This window comes from Sus scrofa, chromosome X (assembly GCF_054392235.1).
Source record: "Sus scrofa isolate SSC_HxYL_T2T_F1_AM1 chromosome X, Sscrofa_HxYL_maternal_Yorkshire_Landrace_v2.0, whole genome shotgun sequence".
Lineage (NCBI taxonomy): Eukaryota > Metazoa > Chordata > Mammalia > Artiodactyla > Suidae > Sus > Sus scrofa.
The window spans coordinates 13,867,474-13,880,993 of record NC_139401.1 but is presented as its reverse complement, the minus strand read 5'-3'; the positions used below and the strand labels follow the sequence as shown (position 1 = coordinate 13,880,993).

At 45.0% G+C, this 13,520-nt stretch overlaps 1 protein-coding gene across 8 annotated transcripts in view; it reads right to left on the bottom strand.

Annotated features, from left to right (window-relative positions):
- Window positions 1-13,520, bottom strand: part of EGFL6 (EGF like domain multiple 6) — a 261,136-nt gene that overhangs the window by 58,345 nt on the left and 189,271 nt on the right. For 2 of the 8 annotated variants that reach the window (XR_014835699.1, XM_085008534.1), the window contains exon 1: window positions 7,298-7,583. The exons of 5 other annotated variants lie outside the window; for them this stretch is intronic. Coding sequence is in view for 1 of the 3 variants with exons in the window: in XM_005673431.4 (XP_005673488.3) it covers window positions 7,298-7,668 (371 nt within the window). In the remaining 2 variants the exon portion in view is untranslated. Of the gene's footprint in view, window positions 1-7,297; window positions 8,088-13,520 lie in introns of those variants that run through there. One more of the 8 variants, XM_005673431.4, reaches the window with a different exon arrangement.

Genomic DNA, 13,520 nt, shown 5'->3' with positions numbered 1-13,520 from the left:
TTTTTAGAGGACACCAGTCATGCTCGGCTAGGGCCATCTTAATTTTAACTTAATTACCTCTGAAAAGACCCTGTCTCCAAATGCAGTCACATTGGAGGGATTAAGACTTCAACAGAGTCATTCCTTTGAGGCAGGGGGACCAATTCAGCCCCAAACACCTTAGGATGCCTATATTGCCTCTACTGTCCCCAGAGGAGCTGGTGTCCTGGAACTTGTCACCAGGAGCACAAGTTCCTCAGAGATACTTCCCTGTATCACTGGGTCAGTGAAAAATGGTGGTATATTGTGGTTAAGGGCCAGCCTCATTTTCTGGTGCCCAAGGGCTTCTTTTGTTGGCAGGAGCTGGCTCTGCCTATGTGCACAGTAGGCTGAATGAGGAGAATCCCCATCCTTAGAAGTCCTCCATCAGTGATTGATGGGAGTATAGACACCCCAGGCTTCCTTGCCTCTGGGGTATAACTCTGAGGCTCATGTCCTCTTGTCTTCTCAAACTCCCCAGAATTAAATCACATTGGAAACTTATTTATATAACATGTCTTTCCCTTCTCCAGCCTCCTTCTCAGCTTCCCTACTAGAATTTTCTGGGGCCACCTCCCAAGTAAACCACACACACTTGAACTCGGGTCTCAGAGTTTGCTTCTGAGAGAAAGTAAACTTAGAGAAGAAGGAGCTGGGAGGATGGAGCATCAGGAATTACTCATTTATTCCACATGCATCCCTTGATGGTACTGGGCAAGAGTCGATCTATGAAGTTCCTGTTGTGGTTCAGTGATAACGAGCCCCCCTAGTATCCTTGAAGATGTGGGTTCAATCCCTGGCCTCCCTTAGTGGGTTAAGGATCTGGCATTGCCATGAGCTGTGGTGTAGGTCACAGATGCAGCTCGGATCCTGCATGGCTGTGGCTGTGGTGTAGACCGGCAGCTGCGGCTCCTATTCAACCCCTAGCCTGGAAACTTCCACATACCACAGGCTTGGCCCTAAAAAGCCAACAACAACAACCAAAAAAAAAAAAAAAAAAAGAGAGAGAGAGAGAGAGAGAGAACCTAACAGGCTCACTGGTGATAACGTGTGAGAAGGCACTTTGTAAAAATGTCACCTTTTAGGTATTCAATTTTTTTTTTGAGAAACAAATGTGAAATATTCGAATGTCATCATTCTTAGTGCAAAAGACCAAATCCAATGAAGTTCTTGAGGAATCACCTATTTTCTTCAAGTTTTTCCATCCCATTGTCAGTCAAATTGACATAATACCTATTTCTTAGGATTGATGAGACAATTGAGTGCAATCACAGTGAAAAAATATTGACACATAGCAGGATGTCAACAAAATTTGTTGAATGCCAATGTGATATATAAGGACAGGACAATATCCTTATTCTCATTTTAAGGTTTATATATCCTTGGTTTATATATATAAACTACATATAAGACTTTGATACCTTCTATGCCAATTAAACTAATTACTGAAATAAGATGGCTTAAAAACATGCACAACTATTCACAATAGCCAAAACGTGGAAACAACCTAGATGTCCATTGACAGATGAATGGATTAAGAAGATGTAATATATACACAACGGAATACTACTCAGCCATAAAAAAGAACAAAATAATGCCATTTGCAGCAACATGGATGGAACTACAGACTCTCATACTAAGTGAAGCAAATCAGAAAGAGAAAGACAAATACCATATGATATCACTTACATCTGCAATCTAATAGACGGCACAAATGAGCCTTTCCACAGAAAAGAAACTCATGGACTTGGAAAACAAACTTGTGATTGCCAAGGGGGAGGGAGGGAGAGGGAGTGGGATGGACTGGAAATCTGGGGTTAATAGATGCAAACTATTGCCTTTGGAATGGATAAGCAATGATATCCTGCTGTATAGCACTGGGAACTCTATCTAGTCACTTATGATGGAGCATGATGGAGGATAATGTGAGAAAAAGAATGTATATATGTATGTGTGACTAGGTCACTTTGTTGTACAGTAGAAAATTGACAGAACACCATAAACCAACTATAATGGAAAAAATAAAAATCATTAAAAAAAAAAGACTGCTCAAAAACAACTTCTGTTACAACTGGATATTTCAGGGTCACTATTTCCTAGAAACACTCAGCTCTTGAGTTTTTGATATATTCCTACAAATTCTGGTGTTAAGAAGAAAGAAAGGGGGAGTTCCCATTGTGACATAGCAGAAACAAATCTGACTAGGAACCATGAGGTTGTGGGTTTGATCCCTGGCCTCGCTCAGTGGGTTAAGGATTTGGCATTGCTATGAGCTGTGGTGTAAGTCGCAGATGTGGCTCAGATCCTGTGTTGCTGGGGTGTAGGCTGGCAGCTGTAGCTCGACTGGACCCCTATCCTGGGAACCTCCATATGCTATGGGGTGTGGTCCTAAAAAAAAGAAAGAAAGAAAGAAAGGAATGATAGGCCTACTACTCACAAATCACTAAAATCATATTTAAAAATCAGACCCAACCTGTAAAACCAAAAACAAGTAGGCTCACAGCTGAGGTTTCCTATGGAAGGCTGAATAATGGCCCCACAAAGATGACCATGTCCTAATCCCTGGAACCTATAAATGTGACGTTACAGGTCAAAAGGGAATTTGCAGATGTGCTGAAATTAAGGATGTGAAGACAGGGAGGTTGCCCTGGATTTTCTGGGTGGACTTGGTACAATCACAGGGCTCTTCTTAGAGGGAGGAAGATAACTAAGAGTCAGAGAAAAGGCAAGGTGACAAAGGAGGAAGAGGTTGGAGTGATGTGCCCACAAGCCAAGGATTGCTGGAAACTTCTAGGAGCATAAGGGACAAGCAATGATTCTCCTACGGAGCCTCTAGAAGGAAGAGGCCCCAGAAGACTCATTTTAGACTTCTGACCTCCAGAACTCTAGGAAAGGAAATTTATGTTGTTTTAAGCCACTAAGTTAGTGGATAATTGTTTGCACAGCACTTCCTTAGCAGGGCTCTGAGAAGAACCAATTCTTAACATAGGGTGTGGTTTGCGGAAAGCAGGCCTCTCTCCATGAGTCCATGGACCCATCCTTCCTTCATCTCTCACATGGCTTTTAGTTGAATTCAATAGAGAAAAAAAAATGTATAACATAAATGTAAGTGGGGAATTGTTCCAAACTTCAAACTCAAGAATAGCAAAGTTAACGCCATAAGGTAAATGTAGGAGCCCAAGGCCATAAGATGACAGTGCCAAGACCTGGAACACTGGAGATGGAGTTCAGATCGATAAGTGCTCTGGACTGGCACTGTTCAAGAGAAATATAATAGCCACCTATGGCATTTCCAATTTTCCAGTAGCCACATTTAAAGAAATGTAAAAGAAACAGGTGGAATTAATTTTAGCAACATATTTTATCAAGTGCAGTATATCCTACATTATTATTTCAACATGTATTCAATATAAAATGATTAGTAAGACAGTTAATGTTTTTTTCATACACAGTCTTCAAAATCCAATGTGTATTTTACACGTTGAGCACATCCCAACTTTGGCCACATTTCGAGTACTCATCAGCCACATGGGGCTACTGACTACTGTATTTACTGTATTGGAAAAGCAGATCTAGAGCATCTAAAGAGCCCCAGTGCCCAAAGGGCATTAACAAGTATGGGGTTCCGCACAGGGAACATAGTCGGTATTTTATAACAACTTTGTTGGGGGATGCACTGAGGATGTGGGGTGGAAATGCTATAAAATTTGGCTGTGAGGATTGTTGTACACCTATAAGTGTAGTAAAATTCATTGAGTAATTAAAAAAAACTTTGGTGTGTAACCTATAAAAATATTGAATCGCTATTTTGTACACCTGAAGCTAACACTGAAAGTCAATGATGCTTACAATATTAGTTTGAAGTAGTATACAAAATAAAGAGGAAAGGGTTTAAGCCAAATTCTGATACTAAAGATCAGAAAAACACATATTGCTAAGGATTTATTTGTTCGATGAGTGTTATTGTCTACTGGGCACTAATCACCTTCTAAGATGAATACTGGATTTTTGCACAGCAAAGGAAACCCTAAACAAAATGAAAAGACAAAACACAGAATGGGAGAAAATATTTGCAAATGAAGCGACTGACAAGGGATTAATCTTCAAAATATATAAACACCTCCTGCAGCTGTATACCAAACAACAACAACAAACCACTCCATCAAAAAATGGGCAGAACACATAAACAGACAATTCTCCAAAGAAGACATTAAGATGGCCAAAAAACATATAAAAAGATGTTCAACATCACTAATTATTAGAGAAATTCAAATAAAAACTACTATGAGGTTACCACCTTACACCAGCCAGAATGGCCATCATCGAAAAGTCTACAAACAATATTTGCTGAAGAGGGTATGGAGAAAAGGGAACCCTGTTACACTGTTGGTGGGAATGTAAATTGGTACAACCCCTATGGAAAATAGTGTGGAGATTCCTCAGAAAACTAAAAATAGAATTATCATTTGATCCAGCAATCCCGCTCCTGGGCATCTATCCAGAGAAAACCATGACCCAAAAAGATACCTGTACTCCAATGTTCATTGCAGCATTATATACAATAGCCAAGACATGGAAGCAACCTAAATGTCCATCGACAGAGGAGCAGATTAAGAAGATGTGGTACATACATACAATGGAATATTACTCAGTCATAAAAAGGAATGAAACAATGGCATTTGCAGCAACATGGATGCACCTAGAAACTATCATGCTAAGTGAAGGTAGACAGTGAGAGATAAACATCATAGGCTATCACGTATATGTGGAATCTAAAAAAAGGATACATTGAACTCATTTGCACAACAGAAACTGACTCACAGACTTTGATAACTTATGGTTGCCAAATGAGACAGGCTGTGGGGGTTGGGATGGAAATGTTCTAAAAGTAGGTTGTGATGATGGTTGTACAACTATAAATATAATTCATCGAATTAAAAAAATGCACACTGGACTTCCCATTGTGGCTCAGCAGGTTCAGAACCCGACTAGTATCTATGAGGACTCAGCTTTGATCCCTGGCCTCACTCAGTACGTTACCAATCTGCTGTTGCCGCAGGCTGTGGTGTAGGTCACAAAAGTGGCTCGAATCTGGCGTGGTTATGGCTGTGATGTAGGTCTCAGGTGCAGCTCCAATTCTACCCCTAGCCCTGGAACTTTCCTATGTTGCAGGTGCAGTCCTAAAAAGAAAAAAACAAAAGGCCTATAATTTTCTAGGTCACTGAAACTACAGTACAGTGTTTCAATTTTAAAAATACCATGGGTGCTCATATTAGAAATCTCTATACAGCAGTCAGTTTTTACTATAAGGTGTAAAACTCAGAAAATAACCAGTTGACATGCTCTAGCGCAACAAGCGCCTTGCCTTTTCCGTCAATGTGCTGTCTGTAACTTCAGGTCAGAGTTGACAGAACTTGCTCCCTGGGCAGCTCCTGAAGAGCAAAGCATTTGACGTTTCCAAGCACGCTGCACGGATAATGCGCATATGAGCTTGTGAACTAGATACCATGTCAAGAAACCACGGTTTCCATCTAGAGAACCGTGCAACTGCAGAATCCTGACATTGATTCTCCATGGCAATATTCTTGGGTTTATTTGGGAGCTTTTCGGCTTTCAGTTTAATTTGGTGGCCCTTTGAAAGTGAGGCTCTGGGAAGTCAGTTTGTCTGCTGTTAAAAGAACTATTAATCTCATCTCCAAACAGCACTTGATCTTTCTCTAAGTTGACTTTCTAGCGATACAAGAACTTCCAAGGTTCAAGGAAATGTGATCATGAGCAAATTGCATCTCCTTACATTTTTATCATGAAAAGGAAATTGCAACTTACGATCATACATTCTAAGAGTCTGGTTTGAAGTTTATTCTGTTTGAACTTCAAAATCCCTTAATACTGTGGCTGACTCTGATGAAAGATTTTTTCCTGTAAGTCAAACAAAGATAGGCTCACCTTTAGGAAGCCTGTTCCAAACCCAGGCTTTCAGCCTGCTCTCCCTAGGGATTGTCAACTAAAAAAAAAAATCTTAACAGCACCGAGATTCTGTGCTGGAGGCAACTGTACAACCCTCACCCCCACACCTTGGGCAAGGTCTGGACACATTTTTGATCGTCACAACTTGGGGAGGTTGCTTCTGGCATCTAGTGCATAGAAGCTGCAGATGCTGCTAAGAATCGCACAAGGCACAGGAATGCTCTCCAGCCACCCCCAACAAATAAGTGTCCCACCCAGCCCAAAAGGTCAACAGGACCACAAGAGAGAAACCCTGCTCTAGTGGATGCCTCGGAAAGTAAGACGTCACAGTCCAGAGAACCGGGAAAGCTTTTCCAGTGAGTGATTCCTAAAAGGCTGCCCCCAGCACACTGGTGAAGAGCAGGGACTCCAGGCCAGACTGCCTGCGTTTGAATCCTGGTGTTGCCACTGACTGGCTGTGCCTCACTGGGCAAGCTACTCGACCTCTCTGGGCTTCGTTTTTTTTTCTCCTCTACAATATGAAGACAATAATAACAGAACCTTCCACCCAGAGCAGTCATGGGCTGTAAATAGGTTAATAGCCCTAAACTGTTTTAGAGCAGTGCCAGGCCTAGAGAATGCACTATTTCTAAGTGTGTATTTACTAAGTGGTTTGGCTGGTCTCTGGAAAAGTAAGTTTCAGGGCTTAGAAAAGTTTGTGGGAAGTAAGGAAATTGCTTCAGATTCTGAAGAGCCGTGGCAAGAACAATGAGTCGATTTCATCTGACAGTCTCGGTCCTTTCCAGCTCATCAACCTTAATCAGAAAGGCTCTCAGTAGAGGGGCCCCCTTCACAGTGGCGGAGAAGCCCCGCAAACGCTTACTCTTCGTAGTCCTCAGTTTCCCTCCCTGCCCTGCAACTGACAATCAGTTGGCGCCCTTCCGACAGAGTGGAAAACACAAGACCGCACAGGCACAGAACCCAGCCACCCACCCAGGCACTCGCCTGCCTGCCCGCCCGCCCACCCGCGCAGTGGGTGTCTGCGTACTCCGAAGCCAGAACGCACCCGCGGGTCCGCACACAGGGCCTCCCTCCCTCTCGGGACGCAGTCAGGTGGGACGCAGCTGATGCCAGGTAGCCGGTGCAAAGCTCCGCCCGCGGGGCGCGCGGGGATGGGGGGAGCCCGTGGACGCCCCGGCCCTGGCATCCACTTTGAATCCCATCTCCGCGCGCACACTCACGTCCATACACCCGCGGGAACACCTGAAGGGGCGGGGGACAAGGAAGGGATCAAACAGGCGAGCTCAGGCCAGGCGGATCGCCAGCCACTCACCCAGCCGCGTTCCCTCCTCCACCTGCCACCCAGGGGAGCAGCAGCGGGAGCGCCAGGGCCCAAGGCAAGGGCATCTTCGGGCGGGGGGCTCCCTCCGCCGCCTCCCGCTCCTCCGCCTGCGCCCCCTCGGAAGGACGTGGAACCGGGGCGCAGGGGGGTGGCTGTCTTGGCTGTCCTAGGCTGCTCGGGGCCTCGGCTCCTCTCGGCGGGAGAGAGGACGCCCGGCACTTCAGCGGGGACTGGGGAGAGGCTGGGGGCGCCCAGCCAGGCGCGCTGCGGCTCCTCCACGGGCGAGGCGGCCAGTGCGCAAGGGAGGGAGGGGCGGGCCGCGCACATCTGGCTGGGACCCGCCTCCAGCAGCACCCGCGCATCCTCCGCGCTCCCTGTTAGCCAAGAAAATTCCCCCAGACTCAGTTCGCTCAGCCCTGGTCAGAGCCAACACGTCTCCCCATCTCCTTCAGACACGGGACGGTCTTCGGTGATACCCGCGCTCTGAGACTTGACAACTTAGCTGCGAAGTCAAAGCAGGAACCAAGGATGCTGGTTCAGAACGACACTTCTATCTTACTTCCGTCTAGGTTTTCATACTCTGCGGGGTTTTCTTCCACGGACTGCAAATCCCGGGCAGCTAGAGCTGGAAGGTCACCCAGTCCTCATCTGATAAGTGAACTCTCCTGCTCACTTCCAACAGCTTACACAGGGTCGCGAGATATCATAATATAGGAACGAGAGCAGAAATGAATGGCCGAAAAAAATGCTGTATGAGTTCACAGAATTCATTGGGGTATCTAGATGTGGTTTGTTCTGAGAACTTGTTATAACAGAATGAATGATTGGTCCCTCCTGCACCCCGTCCCGCACCCACGCCCTGTGGCTTCACGGTGGGCAGAGGCTACGGCCCCACGAGTTGGCTTTGGACTTGGCTGTGTTACTTGCTTTGACTAATGGTGTAAGAACCAAGCCCAGGTCATAAGACACCTGAGCCTCTCTCACGGCCATGAGAAAACCATGCCCCCCCCCCGCCCCCCGCAAGCCTCTTGGTGGAAAGAGAATGAGCAACAGGTGGAACAGAGCAACCTAGTCAATGTGCAGGGCCGACAGCAAGCCTAGAGTGTATCAGCCAATGTGCAGATCATGAGCAAAATCAGCCAAAGTCAGCAGGGCCAGCCAAGCTCATGAGGCTTAGTCTGATAACATGCTACACGGCAATAGTTCTGATACACTTGGGACCTGGTGTTAGCAATAAAATGAGTATAGAGAAAGAGGAGGTTTTCTTGATTATAAGCTTGATTCTTGATTCTGCAATGGGCATTTGCCTTACTTCTAGTCAATGACCTGTGCACAGTGGGAAAGAGGCAGATTCTTGCTGCAGACCATGGATGTCCTTACTGGTGTAGGCCAGGCTGCACTGGATCTTCTATTTTATTGGAAGATATCCTAATGGATTCAGTATCCTTGGATGGTAACCAGTTAAGCTATTGCCCTCTTCGTGGCTAATTGCGAGAGGCATTATCCTAAATGCTTTACGCACATCTTACTGAACAACCGCAACTGTGTAGGTCAGGATGATGAGTTCCCCCATGTTTGAAGGGTCAAAGAAACAGAGACAGGGAGGTTACGTGATGTGCCCAAAACACAGCTTACAGGTTTAGACCCGGGACTGGAAAGCAGCCCCCCACTCCCCGTCCCCCACCCTGTGCCACTGTTATACAGACACCCCTCTTCATCTTCTCACTCTTTGGTGGTTTCAAGTGTCAAATGATGTTCTCTTCAAGGCCATTAACAAAACCCTTTGAACTTCACTCCCCGGCTCTGATTCGATTCCAGGCCCAGGAAGTTCCATATGCCCGGGGGTAGCCAAAAAAAAACAAAAAACAAAAAACAAAAACAAAAACAAAAACAAAAAGAAAGAAAACAAAACAAAACAAAACACCCTTTGAACTCAGGATAACCAGTTTCTAGCTTTAGTTTCAGCATTTTGATGCTGTTGCTGCTTGGTTGTTTCAGAGCTGACGTCTCTCCCGTAGAATTCATGGAGGTAATGAACATGACCACAGGAAATTTCCAGAAGAAGTCAGGCACTCCTCAGCCAAAGCGCCTATTATTTCCTGGGCAGCACTATGGTCAAAGGCACCGTCAGGTAGTGTGAGGAGCAAAGAAGGAACCTGGAAATGATGCGTTGCCAGGTGAAAAGATGATGGATACAAATTACCACATCGAGGCAGGTGTTTTTAATAACCACGCTGGCCTGGCTGACTTTAAAGAGAACTGCTCTTTAGAGGGCCCTAGTCCATTCTACAAAGGAAAAACAATCTTTGATCAGAAGCTCATAAAATCATCTGCCCCTTTTATAGGAATTCTTCCCCCCATCAGTCTATTTCCACTTAGGTCCCTGCATGGAACAGGTGTGATGGGGGTATTTTTGTGCTTTTTGAACATATACACCTAACACACATGTAAAACTTTTAGCACTTACAATATGCCTGGTCCTGAGATCCAGAAGTTATATTGAAATATCAGCACCAGGAGTTCCCGTCATGGCTCAGTGGAATCTGACTAGGAATCATGAGGTTGCAGGTTCGATCCCTGGCCTTGCTCAGTGGTTTAAGGATCTGGGGTTGCCATGAGCTGTGGTGTAGGTCACAGATGCGGCTTGGATCCCGTGTTTCTGTGGCTCTGGCTTAGGCTGGCGGCTACAGCTCTGATTAGACCCCTAGCCTGGGAACCTCCATATGCCATGGGAGTGGCCCTAGAAAAGGCAAAAAGACCAAAAAAAAAAAAAAAGAGCACCAGAAGCAAAACACTATTGGAGGGCAAGGGCAGTGTGGGAGTGTGTCTAGGCCAGAGTTTTGCAACTTGAATGTCAATACAAATTACCTGAGGTTCTTGTTAAAATGCAGATTCTGTTTGTGTAGCTCTGGAATTAAGCCTGAGTCCCGATTACAAAAAAGAACCCAACTAGGCATCTATCAGAAAACTCTAACTCAAAAAGATACTTGCATCCCAGTGTTCACTAGAGCATTATTCACAATAGCCATGATGTGGAAACAATCTAAATGTCCGTCGACAGATGAATGGATTAGGAAGAGGCGATACATATATACAATGGAATACTACTCAGCCATAAAAAAGAACAAAATAATGACATCTGTAGCAACATGGATACAACTAGAGAGTCTCATACAAAGTCAAGTCAGAAAGAGAAAGACAAATACCATATGAAATCGCTTACATGTGGAATATAAAATATGGCACAAAACAGAAACAAACTCACAGACATAGACATCAGACTTGTCGTTGCCAATGGGGAGGAGGGAGGGAGTGGGATAGATGGGGAGTTTGGGGTTGGTAGATGCCAACTATTCCATTTAGAATGGATAAGCAATGAGGTCCTACTGTACAGCACAGGGAACTATATCCAATCTCCTAGGATATATATGTATAACTGAGTCACTTTGATGTACAGCGGAATTTGGCACAAAAGTGTAAATCAACTATATGTCAATTAAAAAACAAAACAAAACAACAAAAAAGCAAAAAAGAATGCAGGTGATGCCCATGCATGTTGTCTGAGAACCACTTAGGGTAGTGAGGCTCTAGAGATTACCTGGCTCAGTAATTTTCAAGTTCAGCTGCACATTCAGATTATCTGGGAAGCTTTGAAACTATCGATGCTGTCTCACCGCAAGGGACTCTACTGTCAGGACTATGGTTTGGGTCTGGGGACATGTGGAAACTCCTTGGGTGGTTCTCATGAAGAACCAAGATTGAGAATCATTGATTGGAACCAACTCTGACATCTCAAAGCTGGAGACCCTCAGCTCCAGCGTGTGAAGCATCTTGCCCAAGGCCACTCGCAGGATGAGGTCATGTCCCTGTGTTTCGAAAACGTCACCTAGTCCTCCCGGTCAAGCCTCAGGACGTTTTCTCCATCACCATTCCCAGTGAAGAAGAAGATGGCATCTCTTCTTCCTCTTCTCCATTAAATGTAGCCTAGCAGCATGTACTAGAAACGGAGGGTTCCTTCCCAGTCTGTCTCTTCCCATGCCTTCTGGTTCCAGGAAAGGAGGCGGTGGAGAAGACGCAAGGCAGACCCTGCTAAATTTTGCACGGGAAGGTGTGTCTTGAGAGATACACTGCTTTCCTTCTTTCTGTGCCTGTCACAGACCCCGTTCTTGGAGCTTTACGGTAGAAACAAATTCCAGGCTCTTTTCAGTCTTCCTTGTCTCCCACCCACCTCAACCCCTGCATCCTTCCCTATCTATTCCTGCCTTCTTTCTTTGCTCAGACATTTACCCGGAACCTACAAAATGCCAGGCCCTGTGCCAGGCAGCAGGGATAGCTTAGTGGAAGTGTGTATGCTAGACAGTCCCTGGTTCCTTTTTCTCCCTGGTGACATGGGCTAGACAACCCATTCGTGGTTCTTCAAACATCTGGTCTTTAACAATAGGATTCTCACCTCTCGGGAGGCAGGACAAAACCAAGGTGAGATTCAAAGAGGGGGTAAAAAATGACACGTTGATCCGTTTTCCCCTCAAATTTTGCCGGCTCTTAGAACTGCCCCCTTGATATTTGAGGAAGAGAAAGAAATGGATATTTGCAGAGTGGTTATTATATGCTGGACATGAGAGAGAGAAACGGTTTCCTCTTAACAACCCCTATATAAACTAGGTATCTTAACAACACCTGTAGAAACTAGGTATTTGACACCATTTTACAGATGAGGAATGGGAAGGTTAGAGCAGGTAGGTATTGTGGCTAAAGCCATCTACCAACGTAATGGAAAGAACATGGGTTTTGAAGTTGGCTCTCAGTGGAGATGAATTCTGCCACCAGATTTCATTCTTCATGGCATGAAGTGGTGGTGGTGGTGGTGGTGGGGTCATTTCACCACCGGGAAGAGTGAGTATTTTATGTGGAAGGGAGGGGAGTATGCTCCAGAGAAGAGCAACATGACTTCTGATTTTTTTTTTTGGTCTTTTTAGGGCCACACCCGTGGCACATGGAGGTTCCCGGGCTAGGGGTCTAATCAGAGCTATAGCTGCAGGCCTACACCACAGCCATGCCAGGTCCAAGCCGCATTTGTCACCCACACCACAGCTCACGGCAATGTTGGATCTCTAACCTGCTGAGCGAGGCCAGGGATCGAACCCACAACTTTATGGTTCCTAGCCGGATTCATTTCCACTGCACCACGATGGGAACTCCAACATGGCTTCTGGTTTTTAAGGGAGTCTATGACCCTTTAAATATCATTACTATATAGAAAAATCCCCTTGCCTGGGAATGAGATCTCATTGTCTGCATGTTAGCTCCCTTGACTTTGACCAAATTCTGATGTTTCCATCTGAAGGCACTCGGGGGCTTTTTTGGTCTTTCTTGGGGGAAGGTACAACTTGAGTCCATCCTGTGGACTTCCTTCCTGGCCCATGTGTAAATATCCTTCGCCCTTTTCCTGCTCACAATTGAATAGAGCAATAACTTGGCACACACCTACAAGGCTTGTCTATTTACTTTTCCCTGCATAAACCCTATAGAATGATTTGTGAGAACTAAATCCAGGAAACTCAGTTTCGATAGGCCTTAAAAGTCAAGACTCATTCAAAGTTGCTTCAACTTGACTTGGGAAAGTTTCATTGAGAAATGCTCTGTGGACTATAAAATTTCAGCACTACATTTGTGATCTTGTAAAAAAAATTAAAATGGCAAAATTTGCTAAAACAAACATGTTTTCTATTTCTTTCCTTCCTTCCTTCTTTCCTTTATTTATTTATTTATTTTAAACACATCTACCTCCCTGTTTTCAAAATGTTCTCAGATGTGGTTTACAGGCTTGTTCGTTCCTTTAACACACATTTAATGTCCCCTTGTCAATCATGTGTTGGACATTGTTTAGTTGAGATATAAAGATGACTAAGTCATAATCCCTTGCCCTGAGTAAGAGAAATGTAAATATATTATTAGAATTAATGGCCTAGGGAGTTCCCGTTCTGGCTCAGTGATAAAAAAAACCCAGCTGGTATCCATGAAGATGTGGGTTTGATCCGTGCCATCGCTCACTGGGTTAAGGATCTGGCATTGCCGTAAGCTGCGGTGTAGGCCACAGATGTGGCTCGGATCCTGCATTGCTGGGGCTGTGATGTAGGTCGGCAGCTGCAGCTCCGATTCGACTCCTAGTCTGGAAACTTCCATATGCCACAGGTGTGGCCCTAAGAAGAAAAAA